Source organism: Lithobates pipiens, unplaced genomic scaffold (genome assembly GCF_037356315.1).
Source record: "Lithobates pipiens isolate NorthernLeopardFrog02 unplaced genomic scaffold, aLitPip1_a1.2 Scaffold_27, whole genome shotgun sequence".
Classification (NCBI taxonomy): Eukaryota; Metazoa; Chordata; class Amphibia; order Anura; family Ranidae; genus Lithobates; species Lithobates pipiens.
The window spans coordinates 48,136,712-48,162,742 of record NW_027507788.1 but is presented as its reverse complement, the minus strand read 5'-3'; the positions used below and the strand labels follow the sequence as shown (position 1 = coordinate 48,162,742).

At 42.7% G+C, this 26,031-nt stretch overlaps 1 protein-coding gene across 3 annotated transcripts in view; it reads left to right on the top strand.

Annotated features, from left to right (window-relative positions):
* Positions 1-26,031, top strand: part of LOC143933862 (uncharacterized) — a 164,861-nt gene that overhangs the window by 20,212 nt on the left and 118,618 nt on the right. For 2 of the 3 annotated variants that reach the window (XM_077456949.1, XM_077456947.1), the window contains exon 2: positions 24,545-24,600. In XM_077456949.1, the coding sequence (XP_077313075.1) occupies positions 24,554-24,600 (47 nt within the window). In that variant the 5' untranslated portion in view covers positions 24,545-24,553. Of the gene's footprint in view, positions 1-189; positions 237-24,544; positions 24,601-26,031 lie in introns of all 3 variants that reach the window. The other variant, XM_077456948.1, reaches the window with a different exon arrangement.

The following is a 26,031-nucleotide window of genomic DNA, read 5'->3' as shown; positions in this document are numbered from 1 at the left end:
AATGTTGAAAAAAGACAAATAGCCCTCAGTTGAAGAATTATATTGCAGGAAAATGTTTCAGAAATACAGTAGCTATTTTGTATCTGTCAAGCACAGACAGAACAGTCATCAAGAAGAAATGAAAATGTAACTTTTGTTGATATTTATAAGTTTAAATGGCTACATAGTGTACTGTTTTGCCTTTGACAGACGCTGATGGAAGCTGCTGTTTCTTTGATGGCAGGGTGACAGAAATGGTAATGCTGATTTCATGTCAGAAAAAACTGGCCTGAATATTTCTATTTTTTTCTCTCTTCATTTTATATTTTCTGTTTTTTCTTGCCTGCTGACTAGATGACCAGTTGTATACGGCTAAAGCTGTTTTACAGGAATGCTTTATATTTTTTTTAAAGAAACTTACATTATGATTTCAGCCATTATTTCTAAATTGAAGTTCTCAAAAACCCCCAATAGATATAATCAAAATGAACAGTTTCCTTGGATTTTTGTCATTTTAGTAAAAAAACATTAAAGTCAATTAGGAAGGCAAAATTAAGGTGTTTTGGTGATTTTAAGATTACTAATGGTGTTATATATTGCTGACCACCTCCTGTACATATACGTCAGCAGTTTAAAAATGGATATCTCGGTAACGGCAGTAGCTGTTGCCACAACTAAGATATCCATCTTTTCGGCAAGCAGTTCTGTTTATGATAATGGTGGTCTCTGCGGCAGACTCACCGCAAGATCACCGTTATTGGCCACCCCCCACTGCTCTCCCATGCCCTCCGCCACTTACCGGAGCCGTTGGCAGCAGCGGAGGCAATCGGACCTGTTCATGGCTGGGTATGGAGATGAGTGAGGGGAAGATGGACCCCACCTATCTCCATACTATAATAGGGCGGAAGCAACATCAAAGCGTCACTTCCGCCCAAACATCTTAAAGGGTCATTTTTCTGTTGTAATTTTTTCAAATGACAATTTTTTTTTTATTGCATTTAAGTCCAATATGAGATCTGAGGAATTTTTGACCCCAGATCTCATATTTAAAAGAACCTGTCATGCTTTTTTCTATTACAAGGGGTGTTTACATTCCTTGTAATAGGAATAAAAGTGACCCATTTTTTTAAAAACAGTGAAAAAATAAATACAATCAAGTAAAATAAGTAAGAAACATTTTCTTTTTAAATCGCACCTGTCCCAACAAGTTTGCGCACAGTTAATGCATACGTGAGTAGCACCCGCATATGAAAACGGTGGTCAAATCACACATGTGAGGTGTCACTGCAATCCTTAGAGTGTGAGCAATACTTCTAGCCATAGATCTTCTCTGTAACTTAAAACATGCAACCTGTAGAATTTTTTAAGTGTAAAAGTTTGACGCCATTCCACGAGCGGGCGCAATTTTGAAGCGTGACATGTTGGGTATCAATTTACTCAGCGTAACATTATTTTTCACAATATTAAATAAATTGGGCTAACTTTACTGTTATCTTATTTTTTTTATTAAAAAAAGTGAATTTTTTCCCAAAAAAGTGCACTTGTAAAACCGCTTCACAAATACGATGTGCCAAAAATATTTATTCTCTAGGGTGTTGGGAAAAAAATGTATAATGTTTGGGGGTTCTAAGTAATTTTCTAGCAAAAAAACTTGTTTGTAACTTGTAAATTTGTGTCTGAAAAAGAGGCCTGGTTTTTAAGTGTATAGCTTATGAGGGTTACTAAAGTTCTTTTTGCCTTTTGTAGAATTGTTCTTTTCCCCAAATAAGAGCCCCATGTTAAATACACACAAACAAAAATAACAAAAACACAAATAAAAAAACACAACATTAAATAAACTAAACTACCACAAATTACCTCTCCACCCTACCCCCTAAACAATGACCCTGTGAATAAAAAATTGTAGATAATATTTTTAAGTTACTTTTTGAACAATTGAAAAATAATTATTGAACAATGGTCATTTTTTGGGTAAACATGGCCAACATTGTTTTATAGTGGATCTATCCTACACCTACAATATCAATGAAAAGTTTGTTTCTTAAGAACATATGTAGAAGGTGGTTAGACAATTTAATTCTGAATTTGCAAAGATAGTTTTTTAGCACCATTTCGTGTTCATTTTTTTAAATATATTGTTGACCTGTTTTAACCTGTTGGTACATCCTTTTTTAACATTTTTCATAAAAACATTTTAACCTTTGTCATACATTTCATTCATTGGGGATCATTTGGAAAGTTGTGTGTGCCACCTCCTTAAAGTGGTACTTGGCTCATGGTATTTCTTTTTTACTTTGTATTACTAGTACATCAGTTTTAATTCCCACAGTGAAATGCAAGTGCACTCACCTACCACAGCATTCAAGGTACAATCTATGCTCCGAAGATTTAATAGCAAATTTCCATGTATCCACAGATCGAAATATGCATGGTGACAGTTCTAGAAAAATGAAAATAAGTAAAAGTTCAGTATAGTGGGCATTCAATTCCACACCTGTGGGGCAAACCTCAATGGAAAACAGCAGGCATTTTGATCATGTAATTGTTTATTGTGTGTATTGCATGTTTTTTTTTTCCTACAACCTGAAGGATTGTTGCTGTGCCTATAAATAAATATATATATATATATATATATATATATATATATATATATATATATAAACACAAAAAGACAGAGTAGTCCATCAGGTCTGTCTATTTTTATTTTCATTGACGTTTTTGTCTGAGTATAGATCTATGTTTGTCCCAAGCATGTTTGAGGTGATTTACTGTTGACTGTCTCACTACGTCTGCTGAAAGAATATTCCAATCATCAACTAACCTTTCAGTAAAATAATACGAAAATTAGTTTTGAACTTTCCTCCAGTTAGTTTGAGGTCACTTTGAACTGCATTCCTGAACCTTATTCACCCCCTCAATGTGTTTAAAGGTTTCAATCACGTCTCCCCTTTCCTTTCTTACCTCCAGACTGTACATATTAAGTTCCTGAAGTCGCTTTCAATATGTTTTATCCCCCAAACCCTGGACTCATTCTATTGTATCAATATCTTTCCATAAGTGAAGTCTCCAGAACTGTACACAGTATTCTAAATGATAATAAGGTGGTAGCTCCTGCAATCACTAAATGTGTTCCCACATCCACAGTAAATCATTATGATAATATGTGAACCTCAATAAGAACATATGGTAATGACTAATAAGTGACAATATATAACTAAAAATGTAAACATAACATATACATAAAATGCAAAGTACAAACTATATCAGTGAACACATAAAATAATGAACGGTGCAATGAAAGTCCAATAAGAATTCAGTTTGGATAGTAGATCTTATTACTTGTGCAATTGATAAAGTCTCTATTCAATAAAGTGGTTCACAAAATAACCACACGGTGTGTTGCCAATTTCCAAATTGTGCTCCTTTTACCAGGGGAAGTGCAAGCTCATCTTCATTTTAGATCCGAAAAGGGTCAACTAAGTGTGTAAGGCAGATCAATCTGATGGACCAGACACTGGTGCTCAGGTTCCTTTAAGAACTATAGGGTTCTCTCTCCAAATGGCTCCACACAGCTCACAAGCAGGTCATAGGCAACAAATAGAAAAGAACAGCCTCCAATAGTGTAGTAGCTGGGTTACTATCTTTAACAAATTTCACAGACCTCTCTTCATAAAATACACTCACATTTATTTAGTAAAAACAAGAATGTAATAAACATCCAGCATCTCACATATTCCAGTGAATTCAAGGACAGTGGTTGTCCTTGTTCTTGCTGATGCAAAACTGTCCTGCTGTTTGACATTTTTTATTAAGCCCTCTTTGTGAAAAAAGAGACTGCAGATGATACAGTAGTTTAAAATTGACCAGCAGCAAGTCATTTATATAAAAAAGCAGAATTGCCCAAAGTACTGTATACTAGAGAAAAACATACAGGTAGGTGTTTTGCTAGAAGACTTTAGAGATTGCGGATGGCACAGCAGTGCAAAATTGGTCAGCAGTTTTAACCAGGGATGATAAGCCTAACTGGTGTATGCCTGACTTTTATTGTATTTAGAGGGATGTGAGGGGGGCAAATTGCGTATGAGTAATATAATCTGAGGTGGTTTAGGTGCACACTGTTCTTGCACTAAGGCTTTTTTTTTCTTTTAAATGATACAGAAGCTTGCTGCGAAACAAAAGACATCTTAAAAAACAGATAGTAACAAATGAATATGCTGCTTAAAGCACCCCATACTTAAAAAAGGCGCTAACTTAAAAAATGGCCCCAACCTAACATTAAAAAAAACCTACAAAGGAAATGAAAACCCCAAAATACCACCCTGAATCAAAAGGCCCCTTTTTATTAAAGATAAATACTGCAACAACAAAAAAGTAGCTGAACCTAAGTTAAAGACCCTATTAAAATTAAATAAAAATATACCCCAAAAAATAAATGATAATTTCAAAATAATATACTTCAAAACAAAAGCCCATTTTTCATAGGTAAGCTTTGCAGCAAAAAGTGACCACTGACTTCAAATCAACCACAAAATAAAATGAAAGCCAAACAGCTCCCAATGACAAGAATAAAAAAGGCAGCAAAGGGCTGATTTACTAAAGAGATAGCCCATTTAGAATTTAGTTAAAGTTTGCTAAATTAATATAATCTACTCCTGTGCAGTTCACCAGCTTTTCCTATGCTTTCCCTACAACAGACCTCAATTTACTGACACTATGCCTGCTCTATCCCCCCCCCCCCCCTCTTTTTTTTTTACAATAAGGGAACTGGATAATTTAAAAGCCCCTTTTTACGTTATATGCCTGATGGCCATAGTTCAACAGTCATGCGGTGCATTAAGGTTAAAAACAAATTATCCCAGGCGAATCTGCACAACAATTTGCCAACCTAGATTTAAAAATAATTTACACATGAGACATAGGTGATATTGTTTAACTGTCTAAAGTCAAGTAAACTAATTTGTCACATTTCTGTCTTGTTCATGATGTACTGTACATCTAAATGTATCTGAGACAATGCAAAAATATATATTTTTTTCATTATGGAATAATATTTATTGTGAAATAGAATGCTTTAAATTGTGTAGTGAAAACTCATGAATGGAGTTATTACATGCCTCACTTTTTCATTTTATCTGTATGGGAAAAATTATTATTGGAAATTACATACCTGAATTTGACCCTATTCTCATCTGCATGTGGCATGACAGAAAGAGGTTTTCTGAATTCTTATCAGTAAACAATAACTGTGGAATGAAGCCCAAAGGTGTGTCCACCTTGAAATAAAAGTATTTATTCTAGTATGTTCGAACATGCACATACAAAAGCACAAGTGGCTTTTCAATATTGACAGACTGCAATTAGGGAGAAAATATTGAATTGGTAAGGACTGGAGTCCCAATTACCTCTTTTCTTTAGAGAGAAACAACTGAAATAAGTGTAATAAATATAAGATATAAAAAATAAAGCGCTTTGAAATCTGTCAGCTTTTAAAAACAAAAATCAATGTGAAGAACTTTTTTTTTTTTTTACTTTTTCATTTTGCTGGTCTTTTGATGTCTTCAGCTTTTCTGGTTTATAAATGACCAAAAAATATGATTGAAGTTGAGTTAAATTTCAGCAAAGTCAAGCAAAGTTAAATACTGAAGCAAAATGGTTTTACTTTAGTATTTGTTCTAAAAATATGTTAGTATTTTTAAATATAGTTTGGAAGCAAAACTGTTGTGCTGGCAATTTTAACAATGAAATGCTCCATATTCAAATCCACCATTCCTTAGGTATTTAATTTAACAGGTCTTCTTTTCTATTAACTTTAAAAAAAACACCAGAATACAAGTCAGTCTACGAGACATACTGTACCAGCTAAAAGGAAACACACATGTATAACCCCTGTTATGCAGAAATCTGTTCATTATCTTCAGATGACAGATTTTTTGGTGGCTTATTCAGGTACCCCATCCAAGGTATTTGCAAAATTACACTGCAGTATTTCATAGTACTATGACAACAATATGCAGATCAGTATCTCTTAGCTTCGGGGAATTTCTTCATTAAAGGGTTCCATAATAAAGGACTTTCCTTTCAAAACACAGTTGCTCCTTGCAGATGAGTATTTGGCTCTTCGGCAGACGAGGCATTGTTTATGTAGATAGTCTTATGTGCAAATTATTGGTTTAGTATGTGCTTTGTTGAGTATGTAAGTTGCTATCTTTTCAGCTATGACCTGGCATAGTAAAAAAAAATTCAGTGTGGATGGGGAATCCCCCAGCTGTGCTATTGTATTCTTGCAGAGAGACTCCAGAATACACTGATTAGCGCTGCAGCTGATTGGCTGCAAGTGTGGCGTGCGACGTCCCTGGAAGTGATTCAACGTGTTTCTGAGCATGTGCACTGTCAATGGGAGGGACAGGCGCATTCCTTTCTCAAGATAGAAACTTCAGGGGCATGGATGCCTTATATAGTACACCATCTAGCGGTGATTAGGGCGGAATGGCAGGGGACAATACCAACAATAATATATGGTCATGTTAATGGGGCGCCATCTAGTGTTCAAAGTAAAAATAGCTCTCTGGTCTGTGTAACAGCCTGTCGGACCAGTGTGCTAAGAGACACACCACTGCAGGACTACTTGCAATGTGAATGGTTTTAATCTTTGCACCATTAAATTCTACACTGTCTGCACTTAGAAGGCACCCCTTCCTTTGATTTTTTTTCTACATGTTTGGAGTGTTCTTCCACTTCATTCAAGAGGCCTGCCCTGAGCTGTGGACTGTCCACCCATTCTGCTGGATATCATAATCCATCCTACCTGGTTTATGAACTATCACTTCTTTGCCCCACACCAATATATCCCTACACCGACTTATGGTTTCTGGAATCCTTGATTGTAGTTTGAGCCATTACTACCCCATCCTTTTAGAGTGAAAATATACCTACAGTCCCTTTTGGGAGGAGTTATTCACTCAATCTACTCCTCTCAAACAGGAATGGCCATACATGAACAGATGCTGAACCGGCTAAATTTTGATCCATGTATGACCAGATTTAGGTTATAGCAAAAGGTGACCTAAAAACAGATAACTCTTGTTGTGCTTTCTGCTTACATGAGCCATATTTCTCTGGGAATCATTTGGCATAAATTTATGTTTATTTGTAAAATAAGGATTGTATGCATACAATAAAAGACTTGAGATACTCTACAAGTTCAGTAAACATTTCTTGTGATTGTATGCCACAGAAGGGACTTTTGATCACATTCATTGCACAAATTACCCTCCCAACACTATCAGTAGAACAACGTGATCTCCTCGAATACCCAGTCTCTTCAAAGGAAGAATTTTGCGCTATCAAATTTCCTAAACCAAAGAAGTGCCCTGACCAGGATAATATATGTTTCTTACAATTTGTATTATATATTACCTAAAATTTGCTGAAAGTGCAATTAGCTTTATGATCCCTAAACCACATACAGATGACACTGCATAGTTCAATTACAGACCCATTTACGTCTTTAACCCTGATATTAGAATTTTAGCTAAAATACTAGTCAGCCATCTCAACTTTCTTTTTTTTTTTTTTTTTTTTTATTGAAGATTATATATCAGAACAAGCAAGCAAAACAGCTTATAAACAACAGCAATTGGTCAGGTTTACATGTAACGCATGACATCTGCGGACGCAGCCGCTGCCGAACAGATGGTTATTTCAAGGTAAAGAAAAAATAAAAATAAAAAGCAAGAAACACAACGAAATAATAGAAAAGACAAAGGCCGAACGGCCATGTAAATTAACACGAATCATATTACATCATAGTATGACGTTACAAAATGTAACTTAAAACATCAGTGCGTGGGCTTCCTCTCCTCCCACATAATGGTTAGTAGCCCGTCTCATTTCAGTTTCCGTAGTAGCGTAGGTATAAGTGCCCGTGGGTCTCCAGAACGTGTGGGATCGCCTGTGTTGATATAAGCTGTCAGATGTGGGCAAGTCCCAATGTAAAGACGTAGCATAAGCCTATAGAGCTACTTGAAATACTAGTAAGGTTGTCTAGTTCAGTGCTGAAAAATTGCCTAAGTGGTATAGAAGTGTGCATAAATGCGCTTCTCACAGTACAGTAAAGCAATGTCATGAAAATAGTTCGCACTAGTTCTCATGGAGGGCTGTTCCGAATAATACTTTTGTAGGGGTCTGTGGTTTTGAAATGGATCCAACAAGCCCAAACGGTTGTGAATTTTGTAGGGGTGTCATGTGCTTGGTGTATAAGGTCTTCCATTGTCATGATCGCGTCAATCCGATTAAACCAGTCAATTATTGATGGAGGGTCGGGTGTAAGCCATTTGCAAGGGATGCACATTCTAGCGGCGTTTACCATGTACATAGCTAAGGATTGAAAATAGGAGCGTGAGGATTTGTTCGAATAATGTAGTAAAAATTGAGCTGGAGATTTGTCTAATCGGTAGGTAGAGATATCAGTTATCATCCTGTGAACCTCCGTCCAGAATGGTAGAATGTTGGGACATGTCCACCAGATGTGAATAAATGTACCTACTGCCGTCTTGCATCTCCAACACATCTGTGAGTTAGCAGGGTTTATAATGTGTAGTTTATAAGGAGTGTTGTACCACCTGGAAGCTACTTTAAAAGCATTTTCCTGAGTGTGTACGTTAACCGATCCCTTATGGACACACCTGAAAATATCCTCCCAATCTGTCTCAGGAATGTGCATCTGAAGATCAGAGGCCCATTTCTGCCTTATTCGCATATCTGACTTATCACACTCTTTGAATAGGAGGGAATAAGTGAGCGCGATCAAGTGGCGACGGGGTTCTTCGACAGAGCAGAGATCTTCGAAGGGGGTCAACGCTCTGGACCATTGTGGTCTGGGATGATGACTGAGCAAAAAATGACGGATCTGCAGGTAGGTCCAAAAGGGGAAGTTGCCGTGAGAGGTAAAGGGTGCTAAGTCACTTCTTGAGCAAATTGTGTCATTATGAATGAAGTGCATTGCTCTGACTGTGGTGTGAGGCCAACCTGGTGCTAGAAATGAAGGGCGTGACCCTGGGCTAAAATCTGGATTACCCCTGAGAGGGGTCATAGGCCCATTAGCTGAGGTGATACCATAATGAACACTAGCCCATTGGAGGGCGTTCAATGTCGGAGCTATCAGAGGGTGAGTTTTGTGCATTTTAGACTGGTGTTTGTAGTTCAGCCAGGGAAGGGAAGTCAAGGGAATGGGAGAGAACGCTTGTTCAAGACAAACCCAATCCTTAAGTGGGGCGTGGATGTGCCAATCAATCAACCTGGTGAGATGGCAAGCAACCTGGTATTTGCGGATGTCGGGGAGGCCTACTCCACCCCGAAGCTTTGGGGAAGTCAATTTCGAGAAGCTAAGACGGGGACGGCCCTTATTCCAAATAAAACGTGTGCATAATTTTCGAAACGTGGAGAAGAAGTTAGGGGGGAGTCGTATCGGAATCATCTGGAGTAAGTAGAGGATTCGTGGGAGAATGTTCATCTTGATTATGGCAATCCGACCGAACCATGAAAAGCGCTCTGGGGACCACGTCAGAAAGTCAGCGGATATCTTCCTCAGCAGGGGAGTGAAATTTAGAGTATAAAGATCAGCTAAGGAGGCAGGGAGTTGGATTCCTAGGTAAGTGATAGATTTAGTCCTCCATTGAAAAGGAAAGTTAGCACGACAAAGGGAACAGACAGATTCGGGTAAGGAGATATTCAGGGCACTGGATTTATTGAAGTTTATTTGCAAATTTGAGATGGTCTTGAAGTGGGCAAAGTCTTGCAATAAATTAGGAATGGTAGTAAGGGGGGTGGAGAGAAAGAGGAGAATATCGTCCGCAAATGCAGCTACCTTATACGTATGGCCTTTGACGTCAATTCCTCGAATGTCAGGGTTAGCTCTAAGTCTTCTTAAGAGAGGCTCTAGGGTCAAAATAAAGATAAGCGGGGACAGAGGGCATCCCTGGCGCGTACCATTCGACTCGGAGAAGGCATCCGACAGGTGGCCGTTAACCCTAACCTTTGCCGTAGGGTTTGAATATAGGGCTTGTATTAGATTCAGCATTCTTGGGGGTAGATGTATAGCCTTGAGGACTTCTGACATATAGTCCCAGGCCTGTCGAATGCCTTCTCCGCGTCCAACGACAGCATAAAACCAGGCTTCTGAGAGGTTGTAATCCAATGGTTAATATTTATTGCTTTCAGGGTATTGTCCCTCGCTTCCCTACCAGGGACAAACCCCACTTGATCAAGGCCGATAAGCTGAGGGAGAAGCGGCAATATTCTATTGGCCAAAGTTTCCGCGTACCATTTTAGGTCAACATTTAATAGGGATATAGGTCTATAATTGGTCACAACAGATGGATCTTTGCCGGGTTTAGGGATTACCGTGATGTGGGCTTGCAATATGTCGGCGGGTGGGGATATGGGTTCAGAGAGGGATTGAAAGGCCGAGAGAAAGTGAGGCTTAAGAATATCCGCAAAGGTCTTGTAGTATGCTACTGTGAGGCCATCGGGGCCTGGACTCTTGCCTGGTTTAAGTTGCTTTAGAGCATTAGATATTTCTTCTATCGTCAAGGGAGAGTCCAGGTCTCGAGCCGTATCATCTGAGATGGGGGTGGGGCTGTATTGGTGTAGGAAATCTTTGATGCGGTCAAGTTTCGATGGTAGGACTGATTGCGGGGCCGTTGGGGAAAGATTGTAGAGTTTAGTGTAGTATTGAACAAAATGATTGGCTATATCGGTAGATTTATGAAGCCGTCTTCCAGTAGGATCCGTTAACGAGTGAATAGTAGTGGACGCCCTTTTGGCTTGGAGTGCTTTAGCTAATATTTTACTAGTTTTGTTGCCATATTCGTAAAATGTTTTTTTGGAAAGAATGTATTTACGTTTGACTTGTTTATCTAGCATTTCCAGAAGTTGCGAGCGTGCTTTCGTGAGGTCCTGGAGCGTCGCTAAAGCTTGGGTGCGTTTGTGTACTAACTCTAGTTTCCTGATATGGGCCAGAAGATCAGTGTATAATTTCTTTTTTTCCCGTCTACGTTTGGCCGCCAAGGCTATAAGGGTTCCCCTTATCACACATTTATGAGCTGCCCAGTTATTTAGAGGAGAGGTGTCGGACTCACGATTTTCAGCGAAGAAATTTTTTAAATGGGTAGTGATTTCTGTTAATAGGGCAGGGTCTGTGAGCAGGGATGAATCAAGTCTCCATATAGGAGCTGCTGATTTGGTCTCTGGGAACTGTAGTGTCAGGGAGATCTGATGATGGTCCGAAAGTACCATTGGGTCAATAGAAGCGTTTTGTAACAGTGGGAGATCCTTCTGTGAGAGAAATAGGAAGTCAATACGGGAATATCTGTCGTGGGGGGCTGAGTAGTATGTATAGTCTTTGCAGTCGGGATGCAGTGTTCGCCATGTGTCGTGTAACAAAACGGTCGTCAGCGTAGAGTTGATGGTTTTCAGGGCTCGGTATGGGATTGAAGATGTGCCTGAGGATGTGTCAAGGATGGGGTTGAGGGGAACATTGAAGTCCCCACCTAAGATCACTATCCCTTCTTGAAAAGAGATCAGAGATGACGTTATTTCTCTAAAAAAGTTAACTTGATGAGTATTTGGGGCATACAGATTGACCAGGGTGATAGTAGTGCCAGCGTATTGACCTTTAAGAAAGATGAACCTACCATTGATATCTATGAGCTGATCAGTTAGTTTAAAGGGGCAATTTTTGTGAAAGATGATAGATACTCCTTTTGATTTCGTTAGAGGGGAAGTTGCGTGAAAGGCAATGGGGTACCTATAATCACAAATTTTTGGGATTGAGTTTGTCTTAAAGTGGGTTTCCTGAAGAAAAATGATATCCGCCGAATTTCTGTGCATTGTAAGGAGAAGCGTAGAACGTTTCTCTGGAACGTTTAGGCCTTTGACATTGAGCGAAACAATTTTCGCCTTAAGAGGTGTTGAGGCGTCCGGGCGAGTAGGCATTTTCGTGTTAAGAGTTTGAAAGGAGACGAGATACTGTGAGTAGCGCGTGTGTCAGAGAGGAGAGTAAGATCCAGCGACCGGGAAGTGGGTGGTCGTAATATGACAAGGCTTTCGCTAGTGTTTAAAGTCTTTAATTGCCCAGAAATCTGAGCTCGGCTAAAACTATAAGTACTGTCGACTATCTGATGTCGAGGAACTATATAGCAAGTGGCAGGGAGTTCCCTAGGACCTCTGAGGGAGCCAGGGAACTACCAATGTACAATTGCCAGGAACAGCCAGTGGCATCAAAAAAGAGTGTGTGCAATGTGGTTTCGAGGTGCCACCATTGTGGGGTTGGTTTAGTGTTAGACGAAGTCAGGGGTGCAGATGCGTACTATCAAATACTCTAGTTATAGATAAAGAGTAAGGTCAGTGGCCTCCACCTATTCACTATGGAGGCCTATGGACCAACTCTGAATAGGTAAGGTGTCACAGTAAGTTACCGTCCGTCTGGCCCGTGGCCCAAACCATAATCATCGGAAGAGTAAGGATTATGGTTAGGGGAGGGCTGTATCGTGTGAACAATTATTACGTTTAGAGAGTAAGGCGTCTGGCTCAAATACATCAATGTGTTAGTAATGTGCAAGACAACTTCTGTTTCACAGGGGTTACCCCTGTATGATGTTAGGACATCTGTGTTTATACAGAGAGCACGAAATGAATAAAAGGTCACTTGCTTGATCTATTTACCAGGCAGATAACCTAGCTATGTGACTGCATCTGGAACTTGAAGCAGAGGTATCGGAAATCCAAACATGTATTCAATAGCAAACATAAACAGGGTAAACTTTCTAACTCACTCCTAAGCTAACAGGAATTATTCATCTTACTTCCCACTGAAATGTGAGGCAGCCCGGTCTATAAACTTAAGCAAAGGAACAGCATGGAATCAATGCTCACCGTTATATATGAATCCACGTGAAGATAATTTACCATCCTATAAAAGTAACTGTCTTGGGGACGAATACCAGGAGAGGCCCCGCAAGAGACGGGAGGGATCTGCGGGCAGAGCGAGTCCCTCTGATCGCATCTGCCGTTAAAAAAAAAACAAAAAAACAAAACAAAAAAAAACAAAAAAAACCCCTCCCACCGCCACACACGAAGCCTCTCACTGCACCCCCCCCCCCGGGATGCCCTATTCGTCGTTTCCCATAGTATGTCGAAACAGGACAGGGTATACGGGATCCTAATCCTCTACCAGTGGGACCTATAGTACTGTCAATTAAGCCAGCGAAGATTATCGATTTCACCCGTATTGCAGCTACGAGTCTACTTACACACCGTCCACCATGGTTCAATGGGTAGCTCACATTCAGTGCGGCAAACAAAAGTATTGATTTTAAAAAAGCCAAGCGGTTGTCCCTCAGCAGCTCGTCCAGGAGTCTGTGCCTGTGTTAGGACAAAGATCTGGGTGTCATACAAGGATGCTCAGCAGCAAAGATCTATGCTGACCACATAAAAAGATATATTTTTCCCCCCGAGCAGAGAGGAAGAATGGATGCTCAGCGCCGTGCGGTGATGGAGGGGCATCGATGTTTCGGATCCCGTATTGGCGGGTCATGTGGATCAGCTATGCAAATTAAGAAATTCAGGTGGCGTCCCAAAGAGTCCAGCAGGAGCTAAATATTCCTTCAGCATAAGCAGATCGGGTGAAAGTGTCACTCTAAAGAGGTAATCAACGGACCGTGGATATGAGTAAGACACCTCATATAGTTCGGTGCAAGAGCTTCCAGTTAGCAATCATTATGACCGGGATTTTATCGCCTGAGTTGCAGTGCACACGTGGAGGGAAGTCCCAACTGGGAGCTGGATCAATTTAATGAGCAAGGAGTGATATTGTTTATAACAAAGAAAAGTTGTAAAAACCGAATCGCACACCTGGGAGATAAAGCTTACCACTTTAGCGGTCTCTGCGCACTCTCCGAGGTAATGGCGCTGCAGTCGGGCTTGCAGGGGGGAGTCTGGCGTGAGGTCCCCCGCCTGATCTGCCTGTGGACGGCGATCTACGACGCCGATAGTGAGAGGCTTGGGTCTCCATAGGGTCAGGATCCATGCCGTTGTAGCTGCGGAGGGGGATGTGGAAATCGGCATACCAGTTCGGTAAGTCCACGTATGGTATGTCCAGCGTACGGCAGAAGAGATCTAGTTCTTCAGGAACTCTCAAGGTAGCTATGTGGCCTTGATGTGTGGCTTGGAGGGCGAATGGGAACCTCCAGCGGTATCGTATCTCTCTTCGCTTTAGGACCTCCAACAGTGGACGGAGGTCTCTTCTGTGTCTAAGCGTGATCGCCGACAGATCTTGGAAGATTTGAATTGGGTGATCCTCGTGTAGTAGTTGTGGTTGTTCTCGAGCTTTCTTAAGGATGTCCTCCTTGAGCGAGAAGTCATTAACAAAGAAAACGATATCCCTAGGTGGGTCTGCATCTTTGCCCTTGGGGCAGAGAGCTCTATGAATACGGTCCATAGCGATGGCAGTTTGTGGAGGTCTCTCTAGCAGGCGATTGAAAATGGCTACGACTGCCGGCATAAGCTGGTCTTGGTCCACTGATTCTGGTAGGCCGCGCACTCTAAGATTATGCCTGCGGCCCCTGTTATCAATGTCCTCAACATGCCGCTGGATGTCACGGAGCTGTAAAGTGTGGGTGTCCACCCGCCGGTCGGTTCTGTGAATCGCCTGTTGTTGTTGCAGAGCCTGATTTTCTACCGCCTGTACTCGGCCGGAGATCACTTGTAGTTCACGGCGGAGGTCGGCTATGGCGGCCGTGAGTGTGTCCTTTATGTCGGTTGCCACTGCCCGCAGGTCTTGTAGGCTGGGGTGTTGATGGGGCGATTGGCGGTTGGCCCCCGGTGCTGGTGATTGATCTGTGGGAGTCAGTGTGATTCCGATGTGGCCGCGGGCGGGAGAGTTCGCCGACATATTAGGTCCCTGGCTTCTGAAGAGCTCCGGGATCGTTAAAGATGTACGGGTATCTGCGTCCCTTGGAGAGCGGGAACGGGATGTCGAGCGGCTCCGGGATGATGTGCCCATGTTCTGCTAATAAAACGAAGCATATAATCCCCAATAGCGGGAGTTTAGGACACAGGCCAGACGGAGCTCGGGAGTTAAGCGGCCATCTTCGTCCAAGGCTAGCCACGCCCCCCCCTCAACTTTCTAATTGGATCATTGGTCAACAAAGATTGAGGTTGGGTTTATACCCCTCCACCAAGCTGAAGATAACATCCGTAGGGTGACCCTGCTGATCGAGGAGGCCCATGCCGAGTATATCCCTGCTTGCTTTCTTGCATTTGATACTGTTTCATGGCCTTATCTTCATTACACTTTGAAATGGTGGGTCTTTTGTCTCCACTTCCTACAATGGGTCTCTTCCTTATATAACAACCCTAAGGCATATCAGAAATATGCTGGTTATCAGTCGGACAGGCAGAAGCACCAGACAGGGATGCCCACTACCCCTCCTCTTATTTTCATACCATAGAAATGCCAAATAACTGCTTGCCCAACTCATATCTAATCCTAATATTAGAGTATCAGTGATAGGTGTACACCATCATAAACCCTGTCTCTTTGTGGATGACAGTCTTCTTTTTTTGACATCCTCTCCCACTTCTGCCCCTTACCTCCTACAGATTTTCTATATCTTTGACAACATATTGGGCTTGACAGACAGTCTACAGAAGTTCAGAGCTCTGAATATCACATTGCCCTAACCTGAACTCCTCCAGATGCAAGAGGTACTTCTGTTTTCCTGGTCCTCACATCACCTCTCATACTTAGGTATAATATTACAAAACAACCTTGACAACTTCTATAAACTCAATAATTCTTCCATGCTAAACCATCTATTATTTCTTTTAACTTAATGGTCCTTCCTATTTCTTGTTTGAGCAGGATCAGGGCAGTCAAAATTACTATCCTGCCAAATACTATGCATCTCATTAGGGTGTTACCCATCCCTCTCCCGGAACACTACTTGTGTATTTTACAGCACCATGTGTCACGATTTATTAGGGCCCAAATGAAGCCCAAAATTACCAAAAGTACCCTAAAACCCCTAAAATTTGAGGATGTATGTCTAGGTATGTCTAATTTCACAAAATATTACTATGCAGCCCCACCCCACAACTACTGAAATATGATTCTGTTTGTGAAACCCTTTTCTCTGTAGGTCTCGATTGCAACCCATTCTGAAATTATATTAAAAGAGCTCCTGCGCTACTGAGGAAAATTTAGAACACCCAAATTGGTGCTGCAGACACCGTATGTGTCAAACAAAGATCAAATGGTAAACAAAAAGGTATATATAGTGGTGTTGCACTCCTATTGTAATGGTATTAATAAATACTATAAAAATAAAATTAGTTTTAAACCCAAAACAGGGAGGTTTATACAGTATAAGGTGAATTGTGCTACTACATAAAGTGCTAATGTGCTAATGTGCTAATAAATAAACATATGTCTAATAACAACACAATATTCACAGTGACCGTGCAAAAATAAGAATAAAAAATAGTGAAATCAATAATCAAACAAATACATTGAGGTATCAACACTAATAAAAGTAAATAAAACCTGTAAATAAACATGCATGGCACACTAATATAAATAAAGTCCGTGGCATACAAAAATAAATATAACAAGATCCAAAGTGCAAGTGCTACTAAAGTGAAAATTTTCATATAGTGAAAAAGTCTTCAAAGCAGCAGTGAAACCAGGGAAAAATCACAAACAGGTGGCAAATGGTGTTCAAAAACACTGGTGATTCTTTGGTGTCCACAGAGCCCGTAGGTGTACTAAATAATTACCTTACTGCTGTAAGGTGAACAGCGTAAAACAATTAAATCCTCAAGATAGGCTGGCTCCTGATTACTTCTCCTGTCCAGAACACCTTCTTTTTGCCAAAGGTAGATATCGAGGATAATTTGAAAATACTCGTAAAACAAAATATGGGGCCTGCTATGGTGTAGTATTTTCCATATTTCAAGGTTTATTAAAAAGATTAAAATTCGACTCACATTTAATTGAATGAAATCGCACAATACATAAAAACGAGCGGCGCGCTCATGTGAGAATGTCACTTCTGGTGTCGCGTTACGTCACTGTCACGTGACTTTGACTGGGATTCTGAGTCTCCTATGAATAAATCCTTCTGATTGCAGTACAATTGCTAACCTATAACAAAGCAATCCCTTACTCTTTGAAACAGGCTTAAATTGCACTGTGGCCTCATCTCCTCACATGTGCCATTACTATCTTTTCTCAAGAACCCGTTGTTTTACCCAGCATGGGTTTCTCTGTCATCTTTTTAAGCTTGGACACCATCAAATTTGATTAGAACCTACAAACTAACCACTTCCACAACCTTTAAATCATTATTGTTCCTACAGGAATCATATTGGTTATCCAACTATGAAATTTTCTGCTACCTGCCACTTAAATACTTCCTTACTGCTTATATCCGATCCAGGACATCCTTAAACCAAATGACACAGTTTGAACATACTTGTAAATTGACCCTCAAGCTGATGCTGATGTTGTACCATGAAAGTGCATGCTCCCATAGAACTATATTCAATTGTTGCTGCATTTTTTCATTTTGATTAAAATTTAAAGTTTAAGTTCACCTTACACTGGATCGCCTTCCCATCCCCCCTGGACCCACTGTACCAGACTGCCACAGTCCCCTACTGTCATACATGGAAAAGCCGCTTCACTCGTCTGGGGATTTGAAATCCCGGCATCTCTCTCTTGTCCTTGCATTTTTGACAGTACAGGCTAGATAGCTTCTTATTTGTCAGTGCTATCCATGTGATGGTGCTGGCCACATAGAATCCCTGCAGTCTGTACTGCCTAACTCAGGGGTGCCCAACCTTTTGAGGAACAAGGGCCACTTTAGTGACTTGGTAACCGGTCATGTGCCACAATGAGCGTAAAAGGCAGATGGCACATCTGTGTCCACTCTGCATATGTAGAGCATACAAGGATGCAGCCCGCTCTAACCTAAGGGCCCTCCGATCCGCCCAGACAGAAAAGGACAGACCCCCTTCTGTTTTTTTAAGCAGATCGGATTGCAGATAGGCGGGTGTAAGCAGACACGAGTCTGTTTACATCTGCCGCTCTATAGAGGTAAATAGAGGGTCCGATTGGCTGGTACTGCTGGTGGGTACTGGTAGTGCTTGCTGGTACTGCTGGTGGGTGCTGGTAGGTACTGGGGCTGTTAGTGGGTACTGGTACTGTAGGCTGGTACTGCTACTGCTGGTGGGTACTGGTACTGCTGGTGGGTATTGGAACTGCTGGCTGGTACTGCTGGTGGGTACTGGTACTGCTGGTGGGTACTGATAATGCTGGATGGTACTGCTGGTGGGTATTGGTACTGCTGTTGGGTACTGGTACTGCTGGTGGGTACTGGTACTGCTGGCAGGTACTGCTGGTGAGTACTGGTAATGCTGGCTGGTACTGCTGGTGGGTATTGGTACTGCTTGCTGATACTGCTTGCGTGTACTGCTGGCTGGTACTGGTACTGCTGGCGCGCACTGCTGGTGGGTACTGGTACTGCTGGTGGGTACTGGTGGCTGGTACTGGTGGCTGGTACTGCTGGTGGGTTCTAGTGACTGGTGCTGCTGGCTGGTACTGGTGACTGGTACTGCTGGCTGGTACTTGTGACTGGTACTAGCACTGCTGGCTGCGGTTTAAGATTGCAGGAAGCATGCGGCTGCAGTAGAGAGCAGAGCCGATGCTTCCTGTCACAGGCGGAGTACATTTGGTATCATTCTGCCTGTGAAAGAGCCGGCACTATACAGGAAGCATCGGCTCTGCTTCCTTTAGCGGCGGTTCAGTTGTTCGCACTGATGCTCGGAGATCACGGGTCGAGAACCCGCAATCTGGGCTTGCCGATCTCAGAGCAAGACATAGCGGGCCACATCGGAGGGCACCCCATGGCGGGCCAGCGGTTGGGCACCCCTGGCCTAAGTGATACAGACACAAAGTTAACCCTTAGGGGTTCAAATCTCTGGACCTGCGAAGTGGCTTTTCCATGTCTGATAGCAGGGGGATTGTGGTAGTCTGGTATAGTGGGACTTGGAGGATGGGGAGGGGGGTTATAGTTAGAAGTGTATCCTATGACCATTAAAGACCCTCTTTTTTCACACACAAGATACTTCCAATCATTTCCCCTTTTAATAGGTGCCTCTACACACTTCTATTATCAAATTTTGGGCCCAGTTCCTCTGCTGTTTCCAGTGCAAGTATCTCTAGAACCCCAAAAAGCATTGTGTATGACTATCCTTTGCATGGAGACAATTATATACATATGCTTAACACATATGTTGCTTGATCCCTGTCCAAGCATCTTGCAACCTTACAGATGGAAGTATCCATATACTCAAGATTTACTCACAAGGTTCTATCCTGGGGCTTCTTCATCCTTTCTTCTGTTCTTCTACCCTCCATTAGACATGTGCGATTCGTTTTCATACAAATCACGAATCACAAATTTGTACGTTCGGGAGGATCCGAAATACGAATTGCCATGTGTCCAAATTTTGTATGAAATACAAATTTTTGTTTACGAATTTCGGATCAGTTGTCGTTGTCGACTCATTAAGCTTATTATGAGGGGCTCCCACCATCCCTGTGCTATGCTAACTTCCTCCTGGGGCTGTACCCCTGCTATGCTCATTATGAGTGGCTTCCACCATCCCTGTGCTGTGCTGACATACTGAGCACAGCAGGGGTACAGCCCCAGGAGGAAGTCAGCACAGCACAGGGATGGTGGGAGCCCCTCATAATGAGCTCATGGCTGCCATGCCCAGCTTCTCCAGTTTTTGCCTGCTCCATTTTTGATCCCCCACTTTTGTACGGGGTCACTGGGGATGTGCGGGGTCACTGGAAATTGTTTTGTGTTATCACGCATGTGCTCTCCGCATATCCCCGGTGACCCCAAATAGTGTGGGGGATCTATCGAAACTGGAGCCGCTGTGCATGGCAGACAATCCGCTTCTCTCTTTAATTTTCAAATCTTAACGGAACAAACTGAAGAGAAGCTAATTGGTTGCCATGGGCAACTGCTTCAGATTCTGTTCGCTCCAATTTTGATCAATTTCCCTACATGTCTTTTTATCTGTTCTAGCAGTCATATGTGGAAATAAGAAGAATGGTGGGGACACATCAGGGCACATTAAGGCACATCAGGGCACATTGGGGCACATCAGGGCATATTGGAGCACATTGGGGCACATCAGGGCACATTGGGGCACATCAGGGCATATTGGAGCACATTGGGGCACATCATGGCACATCGGGGCACATCAGGGCATATTGGAGCACATTGGGACACATTGGGGAACATCACGGCACATTGGGGAACACCAGGGCACATTGGGGTACATCAGGGCACATGGAGGAAAATCAGGGCATATTGGAGCACACTGGGGCACATCAGGGCACATCAGGGCATATTGGTGAACATTGGGATACATTGGGGAACATCAGGGCACAGCGTTTACCAGCCAGCATGCAGAGTAGCGCAGGAAGCGTGTGTAATACGCTCTCTCTCCGCTGCTCCCTGGTGGCCCCTCCTCTCTTCTCGTCATCCCAGATGATGTCTCAAGCAAATAGGGGTAAATGAGAAGCGAGGGGAGGGATTGTGTGGAGGGACAGGGACCAGCTAAGACCAAATGGCCATCTCTGCTGCAGACTGTCAGTTCAAGGAATGTTCAGAGTGAGGGAGGGGTACCCCAGCTTTGGCAAATCGTCAGAGGGCAGGACAGCAGCTCCTTGGCAATATCTGCGAGGGCAGGCTACTCCTCGCAATTCTCCTGCCCAAAAAACATTGGATATGTGGTGGGGTGCACTGGTGGGGCTGACAAATAGGACATGACAACCTCCTTTGCTAATATGGGTTTCTTGGGGGGCACTATGCTGGAGGTTTCCATTAGGGTGTCAAGTGCCTCAACCAAGACAGAAGATGCTCCGCTGGCAGGAGCTCTGCTCACTTCGCTAGATGATGCATGGGAGAGGGAGTGTTCAATATCTTCTTCAATATCTTCTTCCTCCTCTTCCTCCTCTCCAAGCTTTACCATCTGCCTTTCCCTCTGACGCACCCTGTCGATTAGTCAGTACCGCCATGTTGTCAGAGCACTACCCTGCACAGCCATTTTGCCCTTGATGCAAGGGTCACACATGGCAGCCAGCATCAGTTCTGGGCAAGAGGCGGTCAACTCCTGTGTGCGCCTGACCAACTCCATCAGAAATGTGTTTAGCATAGCCAACACATCAGGTTGAGGGCCACCACCAGGCAAAGGTTCCTCAGCCGACTTGAACCGCTCCAATTTGCTCTGAAGGTGGTTGAAGAGTGAGAGCACATGACCAATGCTGGCATCCTCGCGGCTTAGGTGTTCTGTGACAGAGAGGAAAGGTTTGAGGATTGCCACAATCTGCCCAATTATGGCCCAGTCCTCCCTGCCTAAAGGTCTCTCTATGCCAATGTTATGATCACAGGCCATGGCATGGAGAGCCTTCTGCTGCTCAAGGATGCCTTCCAGCATTGCTAGGGTTGAATTCCACCTAGTCCCCACATCCTGTTTTAGGCAGTGTTCTGGAAGGCCTGCCTTCCTCTGTTCCACCCTGAGGAGGTAGCTGTCCCTCACACTCCGATGGAAGTGGCCAGCCATCTTCGGACAAGAGTCAACCACTTTGAACAACAGCCTTCCATTACCACCAGAAATGGCCTCCACCAACCGAAAACTGTCAGTTACCACCTGGTGGAGAAGGTGGGCTGAGCAGCGCACACCCACAAAGCTGCCATCCCTTACAGCCTTGACCATGTTGCTGCCTCCATCAGTGACAACATAGCCAATCCGGTAGTTGCTGTCTGCCTGCCCAAACCACTGCAACAACATTTTCTGCAGGGCTTGCAGGATGTTTTGCGCTATGTGCTTTTCATCAAGCACCTCAGTGTGCAGGAGGAAGGAACAGTGCCCCTGTTTGTCAACTGCTGACAAGGATCCAGATGTTTGAACTACATCATGGGACACCTTGGCCTGCCACCAATGTGCTGTCATGGATAGGAGGGCATGCTGGGCACTACACGCACTCCACAGGTCAGTGGTCAGGTGCACTGCCTGTCCACCTGCCCTTCCAATCTCCTCCTTGAGCACCCCAACACATGACCTGTAAAAGGCAGGCTGAAGGTCTTACGTGATGGCACACGGTACTGTGGTGCAACAGCCTGCATCAATTGCTTGAAGGGTTCACCTTCCACCATGTTGAAAGGTTCTCCTTCAACTGCAATGAGCTGGCCAATCAGGCGTGTTATTTTACGTACCTGCGCCCGAGACATACCCTTACTCTGAAAGCCACCAAAATCTTCCAGGGTGGCCTGGCTGGTATGGATTGGATGCAGGATGGTAACAGTATTCTTTTCTGCCTTATACTGGTTGGTGGTGCTGGCACTCATGGTGGCTGTGGCGGTGCCACTATTGGTTCCCCTTTTGGTGTTTGGAGGAGTGGCCATTATACTTTTCCTCTGTAACAGCACTGCGTGGTGGTGCACATGCATGTGCTGGTTCATGCCACTATTACTGAGATGTCTTGGGCCCGGTTGACCTCCCTGCCACAGTGATTGCATTTGACCTTCTGACCGACACCAATTCTTTTAAAATGCTGCCAAATGCTGGAACGGCAGCCACCACCAATGACACTGCATGATGGAATCTCTTCCACTGCAGTGATCACACTCTCTTCTTGAGGTTCAACAGGAGCAGGAGGAAGAGACCTGAACATCCCAGGTATTTTGGGTGCTGTGACGGATTGAGGCCTAATGGTTGCATTGGCCTATTCTGATGCTGGAGGCTTAGAAAGCACTTTTCAGGAGAAAAAAGTAGTGGGGGCTGAGGGGAGATACTTTGTGGGCTGTCGGTGGTGCCAACATGGGTAGAGGGCTGGAAATTAAATTTGTCTACAACAATGTCAGGAAAGCCTGCTTCCACCTCTTCCACGTTGCCAAGGGAACAGTGATCATTAGAAGCAGTAAACTCTGTCTCCTTGCTGATCACTGCCAAGCTCCATGTAGTGCTGATAGTGATGGCACTGGTAGCAATGGTGATGGTGACATCATCATGAGCCTCTGCCTCCTGACATGTTTTCTGCTGCATGGCCAGGATCTCCAGCTTTGGCTGCACAAATGTATGTGCACTGGGAAACCCTTTGACCTGCCCTTTTCCATAAAAGGTGCCAATGGGCAGCATGCTACCAGCAGCAGTGGCAGAGGTGGTAGCACCACTTTTGCTATGAACTGTGCTGCTGGTTCTAGGAAGTAAATCCTGGTACAGCTGGCGACGTGCAAATGTCTGCTGTTTGCCAGGCTCTTTACCACCAGCAGTCTTCACTCCCATTCATCTCAGCTTTATGGGAGGTGAGCTGAGTTCAGAGGGTGCAGAGACAGAACGTCCCACTTGCTGCTCATGTACACAGCTCATAGCTCTCCCTCTCCCAGCAGCACTCTTACTGATTTTTTGGCCTTGTTTGCTGCTCATTTTTCCTTTAAAAGTTAGAAAAATGTAGACAAAAAAATATGATTTTGATTGCAGCAAACTAACACCAAAATCAATAAAATGTACAAAAAAAAACTGAAAATAACAAAATATTAACTAAATGAAACAAGAAATGAAAAAAAAAATAAAACCAAAAAACAAATAAAACCAGAAACTAAACACTAACAGATGATACACTCGCAAACTACAACAGATATCAATTAAAATGAACAATGAAAAACTAAGGATTGCAAAGATATTCGCTCAGATGCACAGACAAATAATCAACTGATCTGCTCCACTACACTAACTAACCCAAAAAGCGAAGTCACATGATCGGGCCTGCCCTGTAGGCCTCAGCAGCAGAAGAAAACCTCTGATTGGTCAACCAACAATCACGTGTTCTTTCTGTAGTAACGAAATTTGGACTGAAAAGTGAACGTATCTAAGGAAAATTCGTATTTCGGATTGGAAATTCTTCAGCGGAATTTCGTATTTCGGATAAAAACTAAACTTCCATCATCATCAACTTTCATATTGAGTTATATATATTTTTGCCTTTAAATTCATCGTAAAGAATGTTCGTAATTGTTACGACAAGCTTAACGAACCAAACAATTCGTATTTTGTACGAATCGAAATTTCATTTCGGACACGAATTACGAAGTACGAATTAATTCTAATACGAAACGTAAGGGACCGAAACAAAACAAATTTATTAACGGCGCCCATGTCTACCCTCCATCCCTCAAAGTATTTCTCCTTTTTTTATTTTATGAGCAAGTAAAATCATGTTTGTTTTTGCAGCTTTGTAGTGAACTGTATATGACATGGAGATATTTTTTTTTATATGCAAGATGTACACAAAATCTTACGGCGAATTAGCAATACACAGTGGATGAATATAATGCTGCTAAATTATTTAAATCTCAAATTACTGCATTTCCTTCACTTACCATGTTCAGTTTTACAATATTTTTTCCTTTGTTCTTTAATTTTGCAGAATTAGCTAATGGCATCAAGCAAAACTGCTGGGACCTGGGCAGATCTCCAAGAAAGGTAAATGTATAAATAAAGCATAACTCCAAAGTTTGTTAATAGAGTTTTTTTTGGAACCTGAGTTGTCATCCATTTCTCAATTAATGGCCAGCCAGTGAATCTGAGGCATACTATTATATGTCCATAATGTCTGTAACAGAAATCAATCAGTCCATGAAAGACTGTTTGTTTAAATAATTTGTGGCCAGGATCAGCAACATCAGCCTTACCGTGGTGACAGTCCTGTAAGACATTCCCATATTTGTTACTCTGTCTGTTACAGAGAAACCAGTAGGAATGCTAGGTAAGGGGCTGCTAATAGCTAACCCTATTCCTGCCCTTCTCACCACTAGTACTCTCTGTTGGATTATTGAAGCAAGTCTAAATGAATGTCAACATTTCCACAAAACCCCATGGACTGAGGGGCAAAATGTTGGACTCCACTCCAGTCACTAGGAAAACACCAAATGAATCAGTGCAGTTATTGATGAAGAAGTCGCTGGTTACATTTTGGGTTCTCTGTTCTGCGCCTCAACTCCAAGAACAACCTCAGCCCCTCTGACACACCTGGTTAAAAAAAAAAAAAAATGGAAACACATTTAGGAAACCTGAGGTAAATACCTTTATCATGGCTGTGGATTATCACCAAAAATAGACACACACCTAGTAGTGATAAACGAGTTGAAGATATTAGCACGGCTTAAAGCATATGGAAACTTACAACACTGTTAAACCTTGCTACAAATAACTAACACATTAGAAAAGACAACCTTCAATACTTAGCAACTGCAAGTAAAGAAAGGGCAGTAATCTATATGCCCTGAACACAGGCTCTGAGAGGAAGGAAAAAAGACTTGTCAACTTCTCAGCTCCGTCTGGATCGCAAACACCTTTGAGAGGCAAACACACAATGAAAAGAAAAGGGTTACACAGGTACAGTAAGCACAGTTCTGTAATATTGCAGGTTCTAAGGTGAAGAATACTAGTGTCTTCTGCTAGCAAACAGTGGGGCCCGTGTTTTAAGAGTAGGTTTACACAAGCTTGCATGGAGCAGTAATCGTCTAGAATGTTCCGTTAGGTAGAGATTTAAAAGGGCAAACTACAAGAGATGGTAGCTCCAAACAAGCATCCTGTGACACTAAAAAGGGATGTTGGGTTTACACCCGCTCACCAGTCTTCAGTGCAATGACACAACAATAGTCCTAGGTTCTGGATCAGGCTCCCAATGCTCCTAGCAATGTTGTAAGGCACTGGATCTCTTGCTGAGGGCCAATTGCTGGTAGCAAAACAAGGTGAACAGGCAGTGGCCGACCCAATACCCGGATGGGTATCTTGATCCCTGAAAGGCGTGGTTCATCTCTGCTGGGTGGTACAGGGCTGCGGAGTAGAGTCCCTGGACGGAATAGTAGTTGACCACATGGCTGTCTCTGCTCTTGGCTCCTCTCAGGCATC